Source organism: Ictidomys tridecemlineatus, chromosome 10, assembly GCF_052094955.1.
Source record: "Ictidomys tridecemlineatus isolate mIctTri1 chromosome 10, mIctTri1.hap1, whole genome shotgun sequence".
Lineage (NCBI taxonomy): Eukaryota > Metazoa > Chordata > Mammalia > Rodentia > Sciuridae > Ictidomys > Ictidomys tridecemlineatus.
Window position 1 is genome coordinate 133,684,621 of NC_135486.1, and position 16,409 is coordinate 133,701,029.

Consider the following 16,409-nt stretch of genomic DNA (forward strand, 5'->3'; position numbering starts at 1 on the left):
GCCTGTCTTTCACAACCTTCGTGATCCCAGTGATTCTTTTTTTAATAGACTATTGACTTTTTTTTTTAAGGTAGTAACTTTTTTCTTTTAGTTTTATTCATTTATTTTTATGTGGTGCTGAGGATTGAATGCTGTTCCTCACACTAGGCAAGCCTTGCTTTACCACTGAGCAATTGCAGCCTCTCCAGTGATTCTCAAATTTGGTCTCTTAAAGTTGTTCCAGGGTTCTTGTATATTCTGGTCATGGATACTTATTTTCTTTATTTTAACAGTATCTGAATTTTCAAGAATGGCTACTTATTCTGTATGTTAGGCATTTTAAAAATAATGTATCATGTCTTCCAGCTCTGAAATTTAGTCTTCAACATGGTGTATTCTAGAGAGACTTCCACTGAACATTGTATTTGATTATGTCTTTAATTTCTAAAACTTCTGTTGGTTCTTTTTATTTTCTTTTTTTGGTACCAGGGATTGAACTCAGGGGCACTTGACCACTGAGCTACACCCCCAGCCCTGTTTTATATTTTATTTAGAGATACTGGTCTCATTGACTTGCTTAGCACCTTGCTTTTGCTGAGGCTGGCTTTGAGTCTTGATCCTCTGGTCTCAGGCTCCTCAGCTGCTGGGATGACAGGCATGCACCACTGTGCCTGGCTGTTGCTTCTTTTTCAGTACCCCTATCTACTCACTGAATTTCTCATTCATTTCCTGTACTGACTCCCTTTACTCATTCAATTGTTTTTCTGTGTTCTCTTGAAATTCATTGATCATTTTTATAATCATTCTTTTGAATTCTTTAGCTGGTATTTCATCCACTTTAATATTTTTGGAGTCAGTTTCTGTTGAATTATGGACTTTAAGAGTCTGTGTGTGACCTTGTTTTTTCATATTTCTAGTGTTGGTTTTGTCTAGGTGTTGTTGTGCTGCTCACTTCCACTCTTAGGAGTAGGCCTTTTCCAGTCACAGCCTTCTCTTGCCAGTGTGCCCTTGAGTGACCTAGGAGAGACCCCCTTGTATGTATGGTGTCTGCAAACTTTGTGTTAATTCTTTATGATTTTGCCGTAGGAGTGGATGTCCATGAGTGGGACCTGAGGGCCATCCCCCAGCCATTCCTGTTTGGAATCTGGTCGTTCATTTGGGCTTATATTAAAATATCAGTGAGATTTGAGGATGGTTAATGAGTGTGTGGAGCACGTGTGCTGCCTCTTGGCTGGGTTTAGTTCAGTAGCCAAGTCTCTCTCCTGGGAACTTGTAGTGTCCTTATAGATTCCCAGCGCCTCACAGAAAAGGGGGAAACAAATAATATCAACAGCTGAAGCTAACCTTAGAGCAGTATAATGAATCTTTTTTTTTTTTAAAGAAAGAGAGAAAGAGAGAGAGAGAATTTTTTTTTTTTAATATTTATTTTCTAGTTCTAGGCGGACACAACATCTTTTGTTTTTGTATGTGGTGCTGAGGATCGAACCTGGGCCACACGCATGCCAGGGGAGCACGCTACTGCTTGAGCCACATCCCCAGCCCCAGTATAATGAATCTTGATGCCTACTATGACATCTGCAACACCAGTTACCACAAAAACAGGAATGGTGGACCAGCCCTTGCCAACAGCAAAAGCAGTAAATAGCTGTGAACTAGATATGGCATTAAAGTAAACAGATGGTGTCAACTGTGCCATCCATAGCACTAATAACTGCAGCAATATGAATGGTGGAGGCAGGAGTTGTGTAAACCAAATAGTTCTAAAAAAATGGTAAAAATAGAGTTCATTAAGAGAAAAGAAAATGTGGTGGGAGGATAAAAGAAAGTTTAGAAAGTTCAAAATGTAAACAGGCTGAAGAAGGGTAGTAAGTGATGACTACAAAGGAGGAGGAGAGAAAAAATGGGGGGAAAAAAGGAAAGGCAGAGAAAGAGAATAAGAAAATTTGTTGGAGAAGAAAGGAGAGAAAGAGAAATGAGTAAAAATAAAGCAAAACCAAAGAAACAAAAAGCTCTAGCTCTCAAAAGACAAGACAAGGAAATAACCATCATAAAAATATGCTAAAATGAGAAAAAAAAGAAAGTTGTCTGTGTGTCCACAAACCAGTCTGCGCAGCAAGAGCACACGCGTGCACACACACATGGAAAAAGACTTGAAATGAAACAGAAACAGTGAAGAATTGTCCCCACTGAGGTAGCCAGCAGTGCTGATGAGGATGGATGGTCACAGCCTGTGCATGACTGTCCTGCTTGTCATTTCTTCCTGACTATGTTGTGGGGTGGGGAGGGCCGGGATGGGGGCTGGAGAGAGAGAGGACTGGGGTTGTTAATATTTTCTTCTTTTTGTGTTGCTCACCCAGCTGCCAGCTGGAGTGACCTAAAACTGACGCTGTTTGAAATCATCGTCAGCTTCTCTCCTAACCAGTGGGATGTAAGATGGAGTGGGAAGTACTGTCAGTTGATGTTTCTGTCTGGACAGGCCAGCTTGACAGACCAGGATAGGACTGCTGCACAGTTCTGGGAGGCCAGGGCTTAAGTCTGATCAGCCTTAGGGACTTTGCTTGGTGACATCTGCTCTGGAGAGATTTGGTTAACACACTCCGTGGGCCAGGCAGATGCCATTTTTGGCTGTGAGTCTGGATCTTAGGAGCCTCCCAGGAACTCTCCTGTGTGGCAGGAGAATCAGCCCTCCACACATCCCACATACTCAGCTGCCAGTCTTGTCCTTGAGTGCATTCATGCCTGCAAATGCAGTTTCTCCATCCTTATCAGCTGTCCCATGAGCCACTAGGCTCAAATGGAAAGCAAGTCACACTCCCTTCTGTATTTCTGATTGAATCTCCTTGAGTACAATCTTCTCTGTGTCTTTTTCAGTCACTTTCTGCTAGGTACACCCTAGGCCACCGGGTAGGCGCTTGCCAGGACAGTATGCAGTGTTTGCTGTGGTCTCCTGGGCTTCCGGCAGCAGCGAGCTGCAATGTGGCCTCCTCAGCATGGCTCCTGGCCTTTGTTCTTTGCCAGTTGAAAAATACAGAGCACTTATTAGATAGCTGTGCAGCCTCTGGATAGCTAAATTCAGGCTGCATTTTTTCATCTACAGGTTTGTTTGTGCAAAATTTGTCCAATGTGTTTCTGTGTGTATTATCCCTCCCCTCCCTGGGGAAGCACACTGCTGCCGCCGCTGCTGCTATCTGGCTCCAGTGTACTCTCTCTTCTTCTTTGTTTGATGCACTTAAATTTCTGAGACCTTAAGAGACGCTGACTGTCTGATATGGAGTTTCAGTGTACTCCCTCTCTCACCCGCCTCACTGAGAAGCAGTAGTCCTGGTGCTTGAATCCCAAACCACAGAGCAACTGGAAATGTAGCCTTCCTCAAATTCATCACCTTTATTCTCTGGTTTTATGGAATTCTTGATTGCCTCCTGCTCAGCGCTTCCCTCAGCTCCTCTACTGCCCTGACTTTGAGCCAGGTAAGCTCACCAGGCTGAGCCAGGTAAGCTCACCAGGCACGAGCTCCTCTGGCTCCCCGTCAGGCTCTTGCACTCCTGCTCCTAACTGCATGACATCTCCCTTGCCCCCACCTTCACACAAGGAGTCCTTCACACTCCTTTCTCTCCATGTTCCCTGTCCTTTAGTGATATTGCCTACTTTTTTTTTTTGTTCTTTCTAGATATACATGACAGTAAAGTGTATTTTGACATATTATAATAATGTAGTATACTTATTCTAAATAGGATTCCATTCTTGTGGTTGTACATGATGTGGAGTTTCACTGTGGTGTATTCATATATGAACATAAGAAAGTTCTGATTCATTCCACTGTCTTTCCTATTCCCTTCCCTTCTCTTCATTTTTCTTTGTCTAGTCCACTGAATTTCTGTCCCCCTTATTGTGTGTTAGCATCTGCATATCAAAGAGAACTTTTTGTTTTTTGGAATTGGCTTATTTAATTTAGCATGATAGTCTCCAGATCCATCCATTTACTGGCAAAAGTCATAAAATTATTTTTCTGTGGCTGAGTAATATTCCATTGTGTAGATATATCACATTTTCTTTATTCACTTATCTGCTGAAGGGCACCTAGATTGGTAACATAGCTTAGCTATTGTGAATTGAGCTTCTGTAAACATTGATGTGGTTATGACATTGTAGTATGCTAATTTTAAGTCCTTTGGGTATATACGGAGATGTAGTATAACCAGGTCAATGGTGGTTCCATTCCAAGTTTTTTGAGCAATCTTCATATTGCTTTCCAGGGTGGTTGCACCAATTTGCAGTCCTAGATATTGACCATTTTTGTAAATGTAGACACCAACATTTATCTCTAGCCGTGCTCTCTCCCAGATTTGTGTGTGTATTTCATGCTGGACTCTGGGATTCTCCTGCTGGCTTGCTCTCAGATGGGTTGTTCATGTGTCTATATGAGATATTTAATTTTCACTACCTTTCTTTCCTTTCCCAACCATTTTTCTCTTGATTCCATTAGTATAGGTGATTCTGAGTATCCAATCCTGTTTTTGATATCAGTTTTGTCTCTTCCTCTGTCTCCAGATCTGTTCCATTACAAAATCTTAATGATCCTATCCCCATGCTGTTTCTCATGACTGGGGTCTTTCCATTTTTGCCGAAGATAGCCTCATTTCTCACCTGTAGTTCAGCAAACTCCAGGCTGAATTTTTTTTTTCTTTCGGTATTCAGCCCATTCTTGAAATCAGAGGTTGGCAGTCTTTTTTTGTAAAGGTCCAGATAGTGAAATATTTTGGGCTTTCCAGCCTGTATGGTCTTTCTGGCAGCTCTCTGTTATTTTGTAGCTCCTAAATTGTCACTAATGTATAAATAAATGGGTGTGGCTGTGTTGCAATAAAATTTTATTTAAAAAAATAAATTATAAGCCAGATTTGGCCTGCAGACTATGGTTTGCCAATTCTTGCTTTAAAATGCCACCAGATGAAGTTAGTCTTTTGTTAGTTCTGCATCGGAAGACCCTGGGGAGTTTAGTCTTGTTTACTGCCCATTTCTTAGGTCATGTTTCCCCATTAGCAAATTAGAACACTCTTCAGAAGAGTGCAGCCCAGCCCGCTGGGTGTTGTGGATCTGTTGCTCCCCTTGTCCTAGTTCTGAGCCTTCAAGTTGCCACCACTGTTCACAATGACTTTATCACCCTCTGGGATACAAAAGCTCCATAGCTGTAACTCTCAAAACAAGTATGATGGGAATAGATTTTCATTTTACCTTTAAAGACCCAACATTTGATTTAGATCAGCCACTTTTTACTGGCCAAATAGACCAAAGTAGCAGTTCTTCTCCTGATTTGTTGACCTTTAAAGCAATGAAGTTATTAGTAAGGAAAGAGGGGAGTATATATAATATTGTGCCAGGTGTTTTGAATACCAAACAGAGCTTGTCACGTAGGAGGCATTAAATATTGATTTAACAAAAGAGAATATTTTGACTGTGCTAGTGTTTTAAATCTTCTGATATATGACTCTGTCCATATCATTGACCCTGATTAAAATTTTCAAACACTCTCACCTTGTTTTTCTATATAGTTGACTCTTTAGCCAGGCGTGTCAGACCATCTCTGATCGAGCCCAACTTTCCTGTATTCTGAGTACTTGTTGTTCTCCTTCTTTCCGGCCACACGGGGCTCATTTCTCCTCTAAGAAGTGCTTTGGGTTGTTCCGTATCTGTGATCTTGGTATGATTTCTGCCAACTTGAATTTTCCCTAGCTTTCCTCAGTGTTTGTAGTCCATGATTTCACCTTTTTTTCCTCCAAGGCCCAGCTCATGCCTCCCGCATGAACATTCCCCTGCCTAATGCCTTCATGCCCATGAAGGGATTGTTTCCTTCTCAGATCTTCTGCAGAACTTGGCACCTCTTTGGTACATAAATTCTGTCTTGTGTTGTACAGCGTAACCCCTTCTTCTTGGTGGTTATCTCCTCAGGCAAGGAGTAACTCATTGTCCAAGTGTCTGGCAGAGCACTTTGTATGTGAGAATTAACAAGTGTTAACTTGAATCAAGTTCTAGTAGAATGAAGGTGATTTGGTGTGCCATAGGAGGTGGGATAGGATAAGCAGTTCTAGCCCTTGCTTGGCAGTTTTTCAAAAAAATATTTTTTTAGTTGTTGATGTACCTTTATTTTATCTATCTATCTATCTATCTATCTATCTATCTATCTATCTATCTATCTATCTATCTATCTATCTATCTATTTATATGCTGCTCTGAGAATTGAACCCAAAGCCTCACACATGCTAGGCAAGATTGCCCTAGGGACTGGGGTTGTAGCTCAGTGGTATCTTGGTAATTTGCTTATTTGTGTTCTGTCATTGTCAAAAGGGAGAAAATGTTTTTTCTCTATTTACCTTTGGAAGAAATGACAATAATAAATGAGGATGATAGGACTCTTGGACTAACACCAAAGTTTGCATTTAAAGTGTACTAAAGAATTCATATTTTGGAGCTTTTAGGTCAGGAGAGTTTCTTCTTAGGAGACTTCTTGGTACCTCAGAGTGATCTTTTAGCAAGTGTCAGTCTAGAATTCTGCTGTATGTTATTCCTGAATTTTACTTTTCTCTGGCTTGTAAAACTTTGCAGTGCTATTGAGAGATGACATTTTTGTTTGCCTTCGCATTGAAACCACTTGTTCATGTATTGTCCATTAATTTAACAATAGCCATTGAAAGGCTGGTAAATATTTCAAGCTAGCTAAATACAGTCTGTACTTACAGGCTTGAAAAGCTAATTGGAAGTGGCAGTTTCCTGTGAAGCATGAATAACTTTGAAGATAAGTGTTGTTTATAAAGGGTCAGCAGTGTGACTATTCAGTCTAGCATGGCAATTATGTATGTTAATGAGTTAATTCAAAATTGGAGCACTCTCCTGTCTGCCGAAGACTTCCTGATCAAAATAAACTTGGGAAATTAATTTTCTGACTTAGACACTTGGTATTAGTGACACTTTAGCAATTTTCTTGTACTTAAAGAAGGAGTCATATATAATGAAAAGTCTGTATTTTAATTGTCATTTTAATTAACAAAGATTGTCTCAGTATAGGTGTAAGCTAGTTTACAGTGTATCCATTTTCTGTATAAACCACTTAATGTAAATGACACTGCTAGTCTACTGTTATGATAAATTTGTGTAATGGAATACAGCCTGTTGGCTATTACTGGAACTTCCCAAGCAGTTTCACAGGCCTCTCAAATCTACAGCTTTCTACATATAGTAGAACCCTCCTCTTGTCATATAATCCTTATATTTGACTGCTTCCTTATGCCAAGGTTAGTCCCCAGATCATGTGGTTCCCAATCAGTGTGGAAACTGGAAGGTTTTTAAGATGTAATTATTACCTGGAGATGGGTTTTACTGTTTAGCTTCAAGCCTCTAGAGGTATAATGATTTGTTTGAGAGGAAAGCTATGAACCTGAGATGCTTAAGTCTATTTTTAATACCATGGGTATATTTTGAAAATTGTAACAAGTCATTCTCTGTATTTTTTAGGACTTAAATGAGTTTAAGGAGCTGACAACATGTGTTTTCCCCAGGTAGGCTTTCTTTAAGTCTCATCCTTCATTCAAAATAGTCACTGTTGGTTGGGTGTTGGGGGGTTCATGAACTGACATCAAATTCCATGTATGTATAAGTTTGTGAAATGAACCCAACTGCTATTTTCAATAAAAATAAATAAAACAGTCATTGTGACATACATAATACAAACAGATACATGCTAATTTATGATAATCAATGGGCCCTGATTAGAATCCAGTTCTTAAAAGCTGGGAAATGATTTAGTCTCTCTAACTTTGGAGGAGTTGACTGTTTTTAATTTATGATTGGTTTTGTTGTCCCATTAAATCAGAGTTTGAATTGGGTGGGAAGGCAGCCTATGATTCCTCTTCTGTTATCTCACACCTTTCCCTCTGAAGGGCTGGCGAGGCTTTCCTAAAGTGGCTGTGGTCCCTCACATCCCTGGCACATACCTTGTCTGTTGAAGTACCCTGTTGGGCATCTGCTCTGTCCATTCAGAACTAGGGAGAAATTTTTTTCTCCAACTTTAAGTGGGTGCCTTTGCTGCTGGTGTTCTCCACAGTTGGTAATTGCATCCTAGTTCGAATGTGTCACATGTCTGATAGATCACATACCCACCCATTTGAATAGGGACTATTTCTGTCTTACTATTTAGTGTTCACCTTTGTGTGAAAAGAAATAGAGAAATACAGCTTTCATATTGGTCAGAAAGTCTCTTTCTCTATTTAGTATTTTTGATTTTTGAAACAGAATAGTAAGAAATAACAACAGCATGAAATTGCTGAATGCAGAGTTGGGCTCCCTAAGAACTTATTTCATACCAATCTGAATAAGTAGCAGTAGATGGTAATGATTTAGGAAGGTTAGACCTACACCAGTATTTGAACCATGTGGAAACAGGGGGATGTTTGACTTGCCTTTGAGGTTGATGGAGACCACACACAGGGTGCAGGCGAACCTGGAACTGATTCTCTTTGTGTGTCAGAGCAGGGACTGACCTGCAGCTGTCTGATGAAATCACTGGTGATAGGACTTGACCCCAGTTTAATGTAGCAGTGATGTCACTGCTAGCCTCAACGGCTACTGTGCTTTGTTCTTCTCTCCATGTTAAGTGTATTATATGTTAAGTATTTCATGTATTAGGTGTATGTTAAGCATGTTAAATATGTATTGTATGTATGAAATTATTTTCAATATTTGAGTAAAATACATTTTGAACATTGATACAAATTATGTTTACCTTATTAAAAATATTTTGTTTTCAGACTCTTGGATACTAAATTGATGGCCAGCACACAACCTTTTAAGGTAGTGTTTAAATTTGAACTATCACTAATGAGCTATACTTTGAAATTTTTTGAATTGCTATTATTATTTTTGGAATTCTGGTTTATCTAAATGCTATTCCAAATATATAGAAGAAAAAAGTAGAAGAAATAAAGGAATAAAGAGAAAATGGAAAAAAACCCCACCCAAATATGTAAAAATGTGAACAGGGGTTGACTTTGGCTAGTAGGATTATGTGGGTTTTTTTTCTTTTTTCTTCAAATAAAATTTTTAATATTAAATATATTATTTACTTTTGAGTATGTTGCACATGTGCACAGTTTTTTTTCTTCATTTCCTTTTTCTTATTGTACATATTTGGGATAAATTTTCTAATCAAGGAAATTTAGATCATGGCATAATCTTTTGCTACTTTATGAAGAACTATTTTATATAATTGATATGAATGCCAGAACAGCATAGCTTTCTGATGAAAGGGCTGTAGATGTTTAATGCATCTGTAAAAACCTTCCATTTGGTTTGCTTTTTTTTTTTTTTCCTGGTAGTGGGGATTGAACCTAGGGCCTTGCATATATGAGGCGAATGCTCTATCTCTGAGCCACGTCTCCAGCCCTTTTTATTTCATTTTGTTACAGAGTCTCACCAGATTGCCCAGGCTGGCCTCTAACTTGAGATGCCCTTGCTTCAACCTCCTAAGTTGCTGGGATTATAGGCATGAACCACTGTAGCCTGATGGTTGTACTTTTCATAGAATGAAATTAAACTTGCTTCTCTTTTGCATTTAATGAAAGATGACTTGTTCTTTAAAGAACACCAGGGGGCAGCACCAGATGCCATTTGTATGCATGTCCCAAAAGTGGATTCTTTTTTTTTTTTTTAAATCTTTTTCTTTTTAGTTATAGATGGACACAATACCTTTTTTTTTTTTATCTATCTATTTTTATGTGTGCTGAAGGTTGAACCCAGTGTCTCACATGTGCCAGGCAAGTGCTCTACCACTGAATTTCAACCTCAACCCAGAAACACTTTTTTTTTTTTTTTTTTTTGTGTGTGTGTGTATGTGTGTGGTGCTAGGGATTGAACCCAGGGCCTTGTGCATGCAAGGCAAGCACTGTACCAACTGAGCTATATCCCCAGCCCTGGATCTCTTTACTGTATGTTGCCTGTTGATGATGAAGTGGTGTGCCTCTCTGCTTCCTCATTTGCAGGATATCATTAACAACACATCCCTTGCAGAACTGGAAAAGCGGGTAAAAGAAACACCTTTCAACCCTCCTAAAGTTGGTAAGAATATGAAACAAACCTGAAAACGATCCAACTCTTTGTGATAGTTATGATGCACACTGTAGAAGAAAGGTGAATGGCGCTAGAACTATACTGCATGTTTAGATTTTGGCCAAGTTAGCCCACTCGTGCCCTGTGTTGAATTACTGTTTTCTGAAGAAGAATGGTCTTTAATTTTACATGTGTCTTATGTTAATAGAGTTGGATAGGCATTTATTGAGAAGTTTGGCAACTAAAGCTTCAAGGCTTTTATTTCCTAATGCTTGGAATTCTCCCAGAACTTGATTTGACCTTTTATATGGTGCACTGTTTAAGCAGAGGCAGGGTTGGTGGTTAATTGCCAGGAGTAGAATGAAAATTATTTTCTGTCTCAGAAAAACCCAAGAACTGAGTTTACTGATGAGATTAAAGGAGAGCCCTTGTCCCTGTTTCCTTTTAAGCCAAGTTAGGAAGTGGAGATAGCATGAGGGAAAACAGAAGTCAGGAGCAATGTTCCTTGTGGAATGGAGGTGTTTAGCCATGTCCAGTACCACCAAGGTATTTGGTGATTCTTCTGGGTGCTACTTACATGTTCCTTTTAGCCTAATTATGTATGCTGCAGACACTGTAGTTCGAATTCCTTTAGCTGTGGCCCAAAAACTTCTCAATACATGAGAGGACTAATGGTTCAAAACTGACAGTGGCAGGTATTAAAGCAGCCAAGATTACAGATATTTGCTTTCCCTTCTGGGTTAGAGTCCAAGAAAGAAATTAAGAAAAGGGGTGGGGAGGGGGAAAGAAAACCCAGACCTTGTCTGTAATAATATAGTAATTGATCTGGAAAATAATGTGTTTCAGCTTGTGGTAGTGTTGGAAAATATTAGGTGGCTGCTATGTTAAAGGCTTTTAAAAAAAACTTTTTAAGCCTCATATTTAATACGCGGTTAAAGACTTCTTCTTAAGGAGCATCATATTGACATGAAAACAGTTGCATTCTTTTCATTGTTCATTCATGTTTTTATTCTGCCTCTTTGACTCTCATTTCCGAATGATTCTAGGAAATAATTATTTATGAGTGATAGTTTTATCCTGTTATTTCCATATATAATTCTGGTATTGGGAAGAGAATTTAGTCTAAAGCAGGTGGCTCTTCCCAGACTTTATCTTCTCAGCTTCTGTGTATATCAGTGTGACAAAAGAATCATGTTATAAAATGGTCTTTGCTATGAAGCGGCCCCATGATCTAAGGGCCATGTTACAGCAAATTCTGATCTATTTTTGGAGTTGTTGTGCTATTGTCTTTAGATCTCCAAGCTTGGACACATAGTGGAGGACACTGTTGACTTTGAGTTACCAATACTGAACTGGAGTCTTTCATTTGGGGGGAAGAGTGTTAGCAGGCTACTTATAGAGAGTATTTACTAAGCATTTACCATGCACCACACCCGAGGTAAGATCTTTCCTTGCATTGTGTTCAGGAGGTTTGGTTGTCATCTCCATTTTACAAATCTGGAGCCAGGGGTGAGTTGACTTGCCTAGGGTCACACAGCAAATTGTGGAGCATAGATTCAAGCTGAGACAATGTGCCTCCTGAGTCCTGCTGTTACTCTTTGCTGTGTCCTGATGTTATGATCTTATATAGGGAAGAAATTATTTTTCTTGACCTTAGAAAGCAATCAGAAGAGGAATAATTGTCATTGGGTGAGTTATGCCTGATTGTGAGCAGCTCCCACCAGTGTGGGATAAGGAGGCCTCTAGTGGGGTCTTTGGAAATGTATTGAGGCATTCTGTTGTCTGCACCAAAGCCCTCATTTTCAGTCACTCGGTTCTCTCTGTGTGTTGGTGTGTGTGTGAAGGTCTGTATACAGAGAGTTAAGACATAGACATTTTTTTCCTGCTTATTGAAGGTATTTTGCAGCACATGTTAATGAAGTCAGGATTTGGCTGGGCATTATGTTTAAACTAGTCTTCATGTTTCATGATGACCTGGGGAAAACGATTTTTTCCTTTTTTCTCTTCAGAAAGTGCAGAAGGTTTTCCAAGTTATGACACAGCTTCTGAACAGCTCCACGAGGCAGGCTATGATGCTTATATCACAGGACTGTGCTTCATCTCCATGGCAAATTACCTAGGTACTTGTTAAAAAAGGGTTCTGTCAATATGCGTTTCTGTCAGATACACAGTGGGCTCGAGTGGATCAGCGCAAGCTGCTGAGGCAGACTACCATAGACTGGGGGTTTAAGCAACACATTTGTTTCTCGGCTGGGAAGCCCAAGATCAAGGTGCCAGCTGAGCATATTTTGCTGGTCTGGCAAGAGCCTACTCCTGGTTTATAAATGGCTGTCTGCTCAGACCCAGACCCCCTGTGGTAGAGAGCTGGGGGAAGAAACTCCATGTCTCTTCTGATAAAGTCACCAGTCCGCCTAACTACCTCCAAATACTGTCTCACTTCGAAATACCGTCATGCTGTGGAAAAAGCTTCCACATGTGAATTTGGGGTGAACACAGACATTCAGTCTGTAACTGTGCCATTTTCCGAGGATCCACTTGCCCAGTTAGAAGTGGGAGGGTCTGAGGTAGGAGTTGGAGGAGATGGGAGGGAGTAGGCAGGGAGGAGCCAATGACATGCACCTCTTGTCAGGTGCCTGGTCAGTGAGAGTACCTTTTACCCTTGTAGAACCATACTGTTGATTTACATGTGTTTTTGTCTGAACTTTCAGACTTTGTCCATATGACTGTGTATAATACCCTGCTTCTTTTCTTCATTAGGTTCTTTTCTCAGTCCTCCAAAAATTCATGTATCTGCCAGATCAAAACTCATTGAACCTTTTTTTAACAAGTAAGTAATTAGAGGGACTCAATCCCCCAGTTCTCTCACCGCTCTTGGAATGACTAGGAGCAGTAGTGTATTTTTAGATCAAATATTTCTCATCTCAAGTAACATATGTTTCTAGAAAACAGAAGTTGACCTTTTGGGAAACAATTAGTTAAATATATTGGCTAAAACAAAAAGAGAAAAGAAAAAAATATTGGAAACCTTGCCAAAGGTAGTATGTATCTTTCAAGAAAAAGAACATGTGGGTTTTGGCATTTAAATTTTCTATCAGGGACACATGCATACAGTTGGTCCTAACCCCTAGCTAATTTTGCATGTGGGATTATTATTTATGCTTGCATTATTATCTACTCATATAATATTCTTTCTAAGATGATGTTAGTTAGGCAAATGACTTTAGGAATAATTAGTGAAGTTTTGATTGTCACTACATCCTGATTCTTCATCTGAGTGGGCCCAGAGAAGTAAAGGCTTGCTCATACATCTTTATTGTTGTAAGAAATTATTGTGGGACTGGGGTTGTGGCTCAGCGGTAGTGTTTGCCTAGCACACGCGAGGCCCTGGTTTGATTCTCAGCGCCACGTAAAACAAAATAAATAAATAAATAAATAAAACAAAGGTATTGTATCCAACTACAACTGAAGAGTAAAAATAAAAAACAAAAAAGAAGTCATTGTGATTTAGGGAGAAGTCTTATATTTGGAGCATTTAGAAAAATCTCAAGATTATTACTTGAAGGTGTAGTTTGTGCTCGATTGGCAAAGCTGAGACTGAAGTTACAGATGTGCTCCTCAGGCAGGCTGCAGCTTGGCTCTGTGTCAGACCCCTGAACTTTGTCTTTGCCTCAGCTCTCTTACGGGGCTGCTATTAGATTCTGTGTGAGCCAGGCAGAGCAGGCAGCCCACTCCATCACCACTGGAAGAAATAACTATTTCTGTGTTGGGTTGGTTACATCTTTTTCTTACACTGTATGTAGTACTTATAGCCCTGTCATTGCTTTACTGACTAGCAATACCAGTTCCTTAAGATATTTGTAAGAATGCTAGTACCACAGTGCTGGGCTTCAGCGGCACATTGCAGAGACAGATGTTAACTCCAAACACCTGGATTCCACAGACTGCGAATTGCTGTTGTCTGAGTTAGTGAATTTCATCATACTGTATCTGCTGCTGCTCTTTTTTGGGGGATGGGACGGTTTGAGATGAGGTACCCAAACTGACTTTGAACTCCCAATTCTCCTGCCTCAGCCCTCTAAATAGCTGGGATTTCAAACATGTACCACCAAATCTGGCTTATGATTATGAATATGATTTTTGTAGATGGACAGAATACTTTTATTTATTTATTTTATGTGGTACTAAGGGTCAAACCCAGTGCTTCACACATGCTAGGCAAGTGCTCTGCCACTGAGCTACAGCCTCAGCTCCATGATTATTATTTTAAAAATCTTTGTTATTCTTTTCTATAGACATAGAGAGATAATGTGTATGATTGTCAACATCTTTCAAAGCAGATTGGGTAACAATGTGGTTTCACCTCTATCTACCTCCAAGTGGGGATTGGGCTTCCACATATGAATTTTGGTATGGGTACCAACATTTAGTTTGTAACACTATCCTTTCCCTAGGATCCACTCATCCGCTAGAACTGGGAGAGTTCTGAGGTGGGAGTTAGAGGACATAGGCGGGGAGCAGGCAGGGAGGGGCGTCTGACACCTGTTGTTAGGTGCCTCTTGTGTATGGGAAGTTGATTGTGCTAACCACTGAGTCCTTGCTCTCTGTCCATTTCCTTAAAGGATTTTTTAAAAAGCTTTCTTAGAGCTCTTAGGGGCAGTATTTGTCTTTGTAAACTTCTGGAAGTGTAGCTTATGCTGCAGACTATGGAAGCCACAGGTGACATCAAATGTGATTCAGGTCATGGCCATTCCTTACATGTTAGGTACATGATGTTAAATTTATTGTTCTACAGTGTTTTTCAAATGGAAAATGTTTTCTCACTTGTAAATATTTGAATCAACAAGGGTACTTTTCCATTAAATTCAAGTCCTTATAAAGTCAAATGATGGATATAAACTGGGTGAGATACAGGCTAACATCTGATTTGTCAGTTATGTGACCATTGTGCAGAGTGAATGTTGATTAAGAAGCTTTGTTATGACTATATGTTTATTGATCAATCTAATATTGCTAATACTGTGCAGTGCTATTTTTCAGAAGAATTGGACACTAAATATATTTTTTTATTTCACTTTTCAGATACTTTTATCTTTTTTGGAGTGGTTGGGATGAACCCAGCACTTAAATATTAAGCAAGCACTCTAACCACTGAGTTACACCTTCTGCCCTATATATATAACTTCATTTTAAAGTGGGACATCTCTATTCAGATTTTTTTTTTTTAAGATCTAGACACATATCCAAAATCATTGAATACAGGGTAAGATTCAGGAGTCCTCCTGTGATTTTGCACTAAAAGTTCCTGCCAAACTTGATTATTTTTAAAGTTTTATTTTTCTTATCTATAAAAAAAGAATACTTTCTTTATCTTTTAATTGAAAAAATTCCAGCAGGATTTGAAATGAAAAACGATTTTACTATTTTGTCTTGGAATAACTTAGTAAAGTGCCATCATCCATTCTTTTTTTTTTTTTTTAAAGAGAGAGTGAGAGGTGAGAGAGGAGAGAGAGAGAGAGAGAATTTTTAATATTTATTTTTTAGTTCTCGGTGGACACAACATCTTTTGTTGGTATGTGGTGCTGAGGATCGAACCCGGGCCGCACGCATGCCAGGCGAGCACACTACCGCTTGAGCCACATCCCCAGCCCCATCATCCATTCTTAATACACTTAGAAAGTGGAGAAAGCTGTTGCTTCTTTTGATCTCTACTTACTTAGTGTTGACCTCATTTTATTTACTTGCAGGTACAGCTTATGGCATTAAATGTGGATTTTTACCATTTGTCAAGATTACCTCTTCATAAAAGCATTCAGCATTTGCCCCCAGCATACCTCAAGCTGATAATTTTAAGAAAAAAAAAATGCAAATTTTTTTTTCCAGAAGGTTAATCTGTTTCAACACCAGGCCTTTCTAAATGTAAAATTAGAAAAAAAAATACCAAAACATGCATAATCCTAACATAAATTTAGATGACTATTAAATGCCTGTATCTGTATTTTGTTTTGTTCTAATCAGATTTATGTGTTAAAAGTAAACCATGAGGGGAAATAAACTCTAGCTATTTTTTTTTTTTTTTTTAGCTGGGGGAGGGTGTGCTGGGACTTAAACCTAGGGCTTGCATATGCTGAGCATGTGCTCTCTATTAAGCTACACTTCCAGCCTATATGGTGTCATCCCCCGCCCCCATGAAGTCTCACTGTGTTGCCTCAAACTCAAGTGATTCTCCTGCCTCAGCCTCCCAGGTACTTGGGACTGCAGGAATGTTCCATTTTGCCTGCCTCTACATTATTCCAAAATTAGCACTTAGGGCATCAGTTATGCCTTTTGGGGAAGCTGAA

The 16,409-nt window shown here is 39.4% G+C and overlaps 1 protein-coding gene across 4 annotated transcripts in view; it reads left to right on the top strand.

Moving 5' to 3' along the window:
- Nucleotides 1-16,409, top strand: part of Parn (poly(A)-specific ribonuclease) — a 144,965-nt gene that overhangs the window by 32,709 nt on the left and 95,847 nt on the right. For all 4 annotated transcript variants that reach the window (XM_040278277.2, XM_040278278.2, XM_078024329.1 and 1 more), the window contains 5 exons: nucleotides 7,483-7,526; nucleotides 8,775-8,817; nucleotides 10,005-10,080; nucleotides 12,081-12,191; nucleotides 12,829-12,898. In XM_040278277.2, the coding sequence (XP_040134211.1) occupies nucleotides 7,483-7,526; nucleotides 8,775-8,817; nucleotides 10,005-10,080; nucleotides 12,081-12,191; nucleotides 12,829-12,898 (344 nt within the window). The remainder of the gene's footprint in view (nucleotides 1-7,482; nucleotides 7,527-8,774; nucleotides 8,818-10,004; nucleotides 10,081-12,080; nucleotides 12,192-12,828; nucleotides 12,899-16,409) is intronic.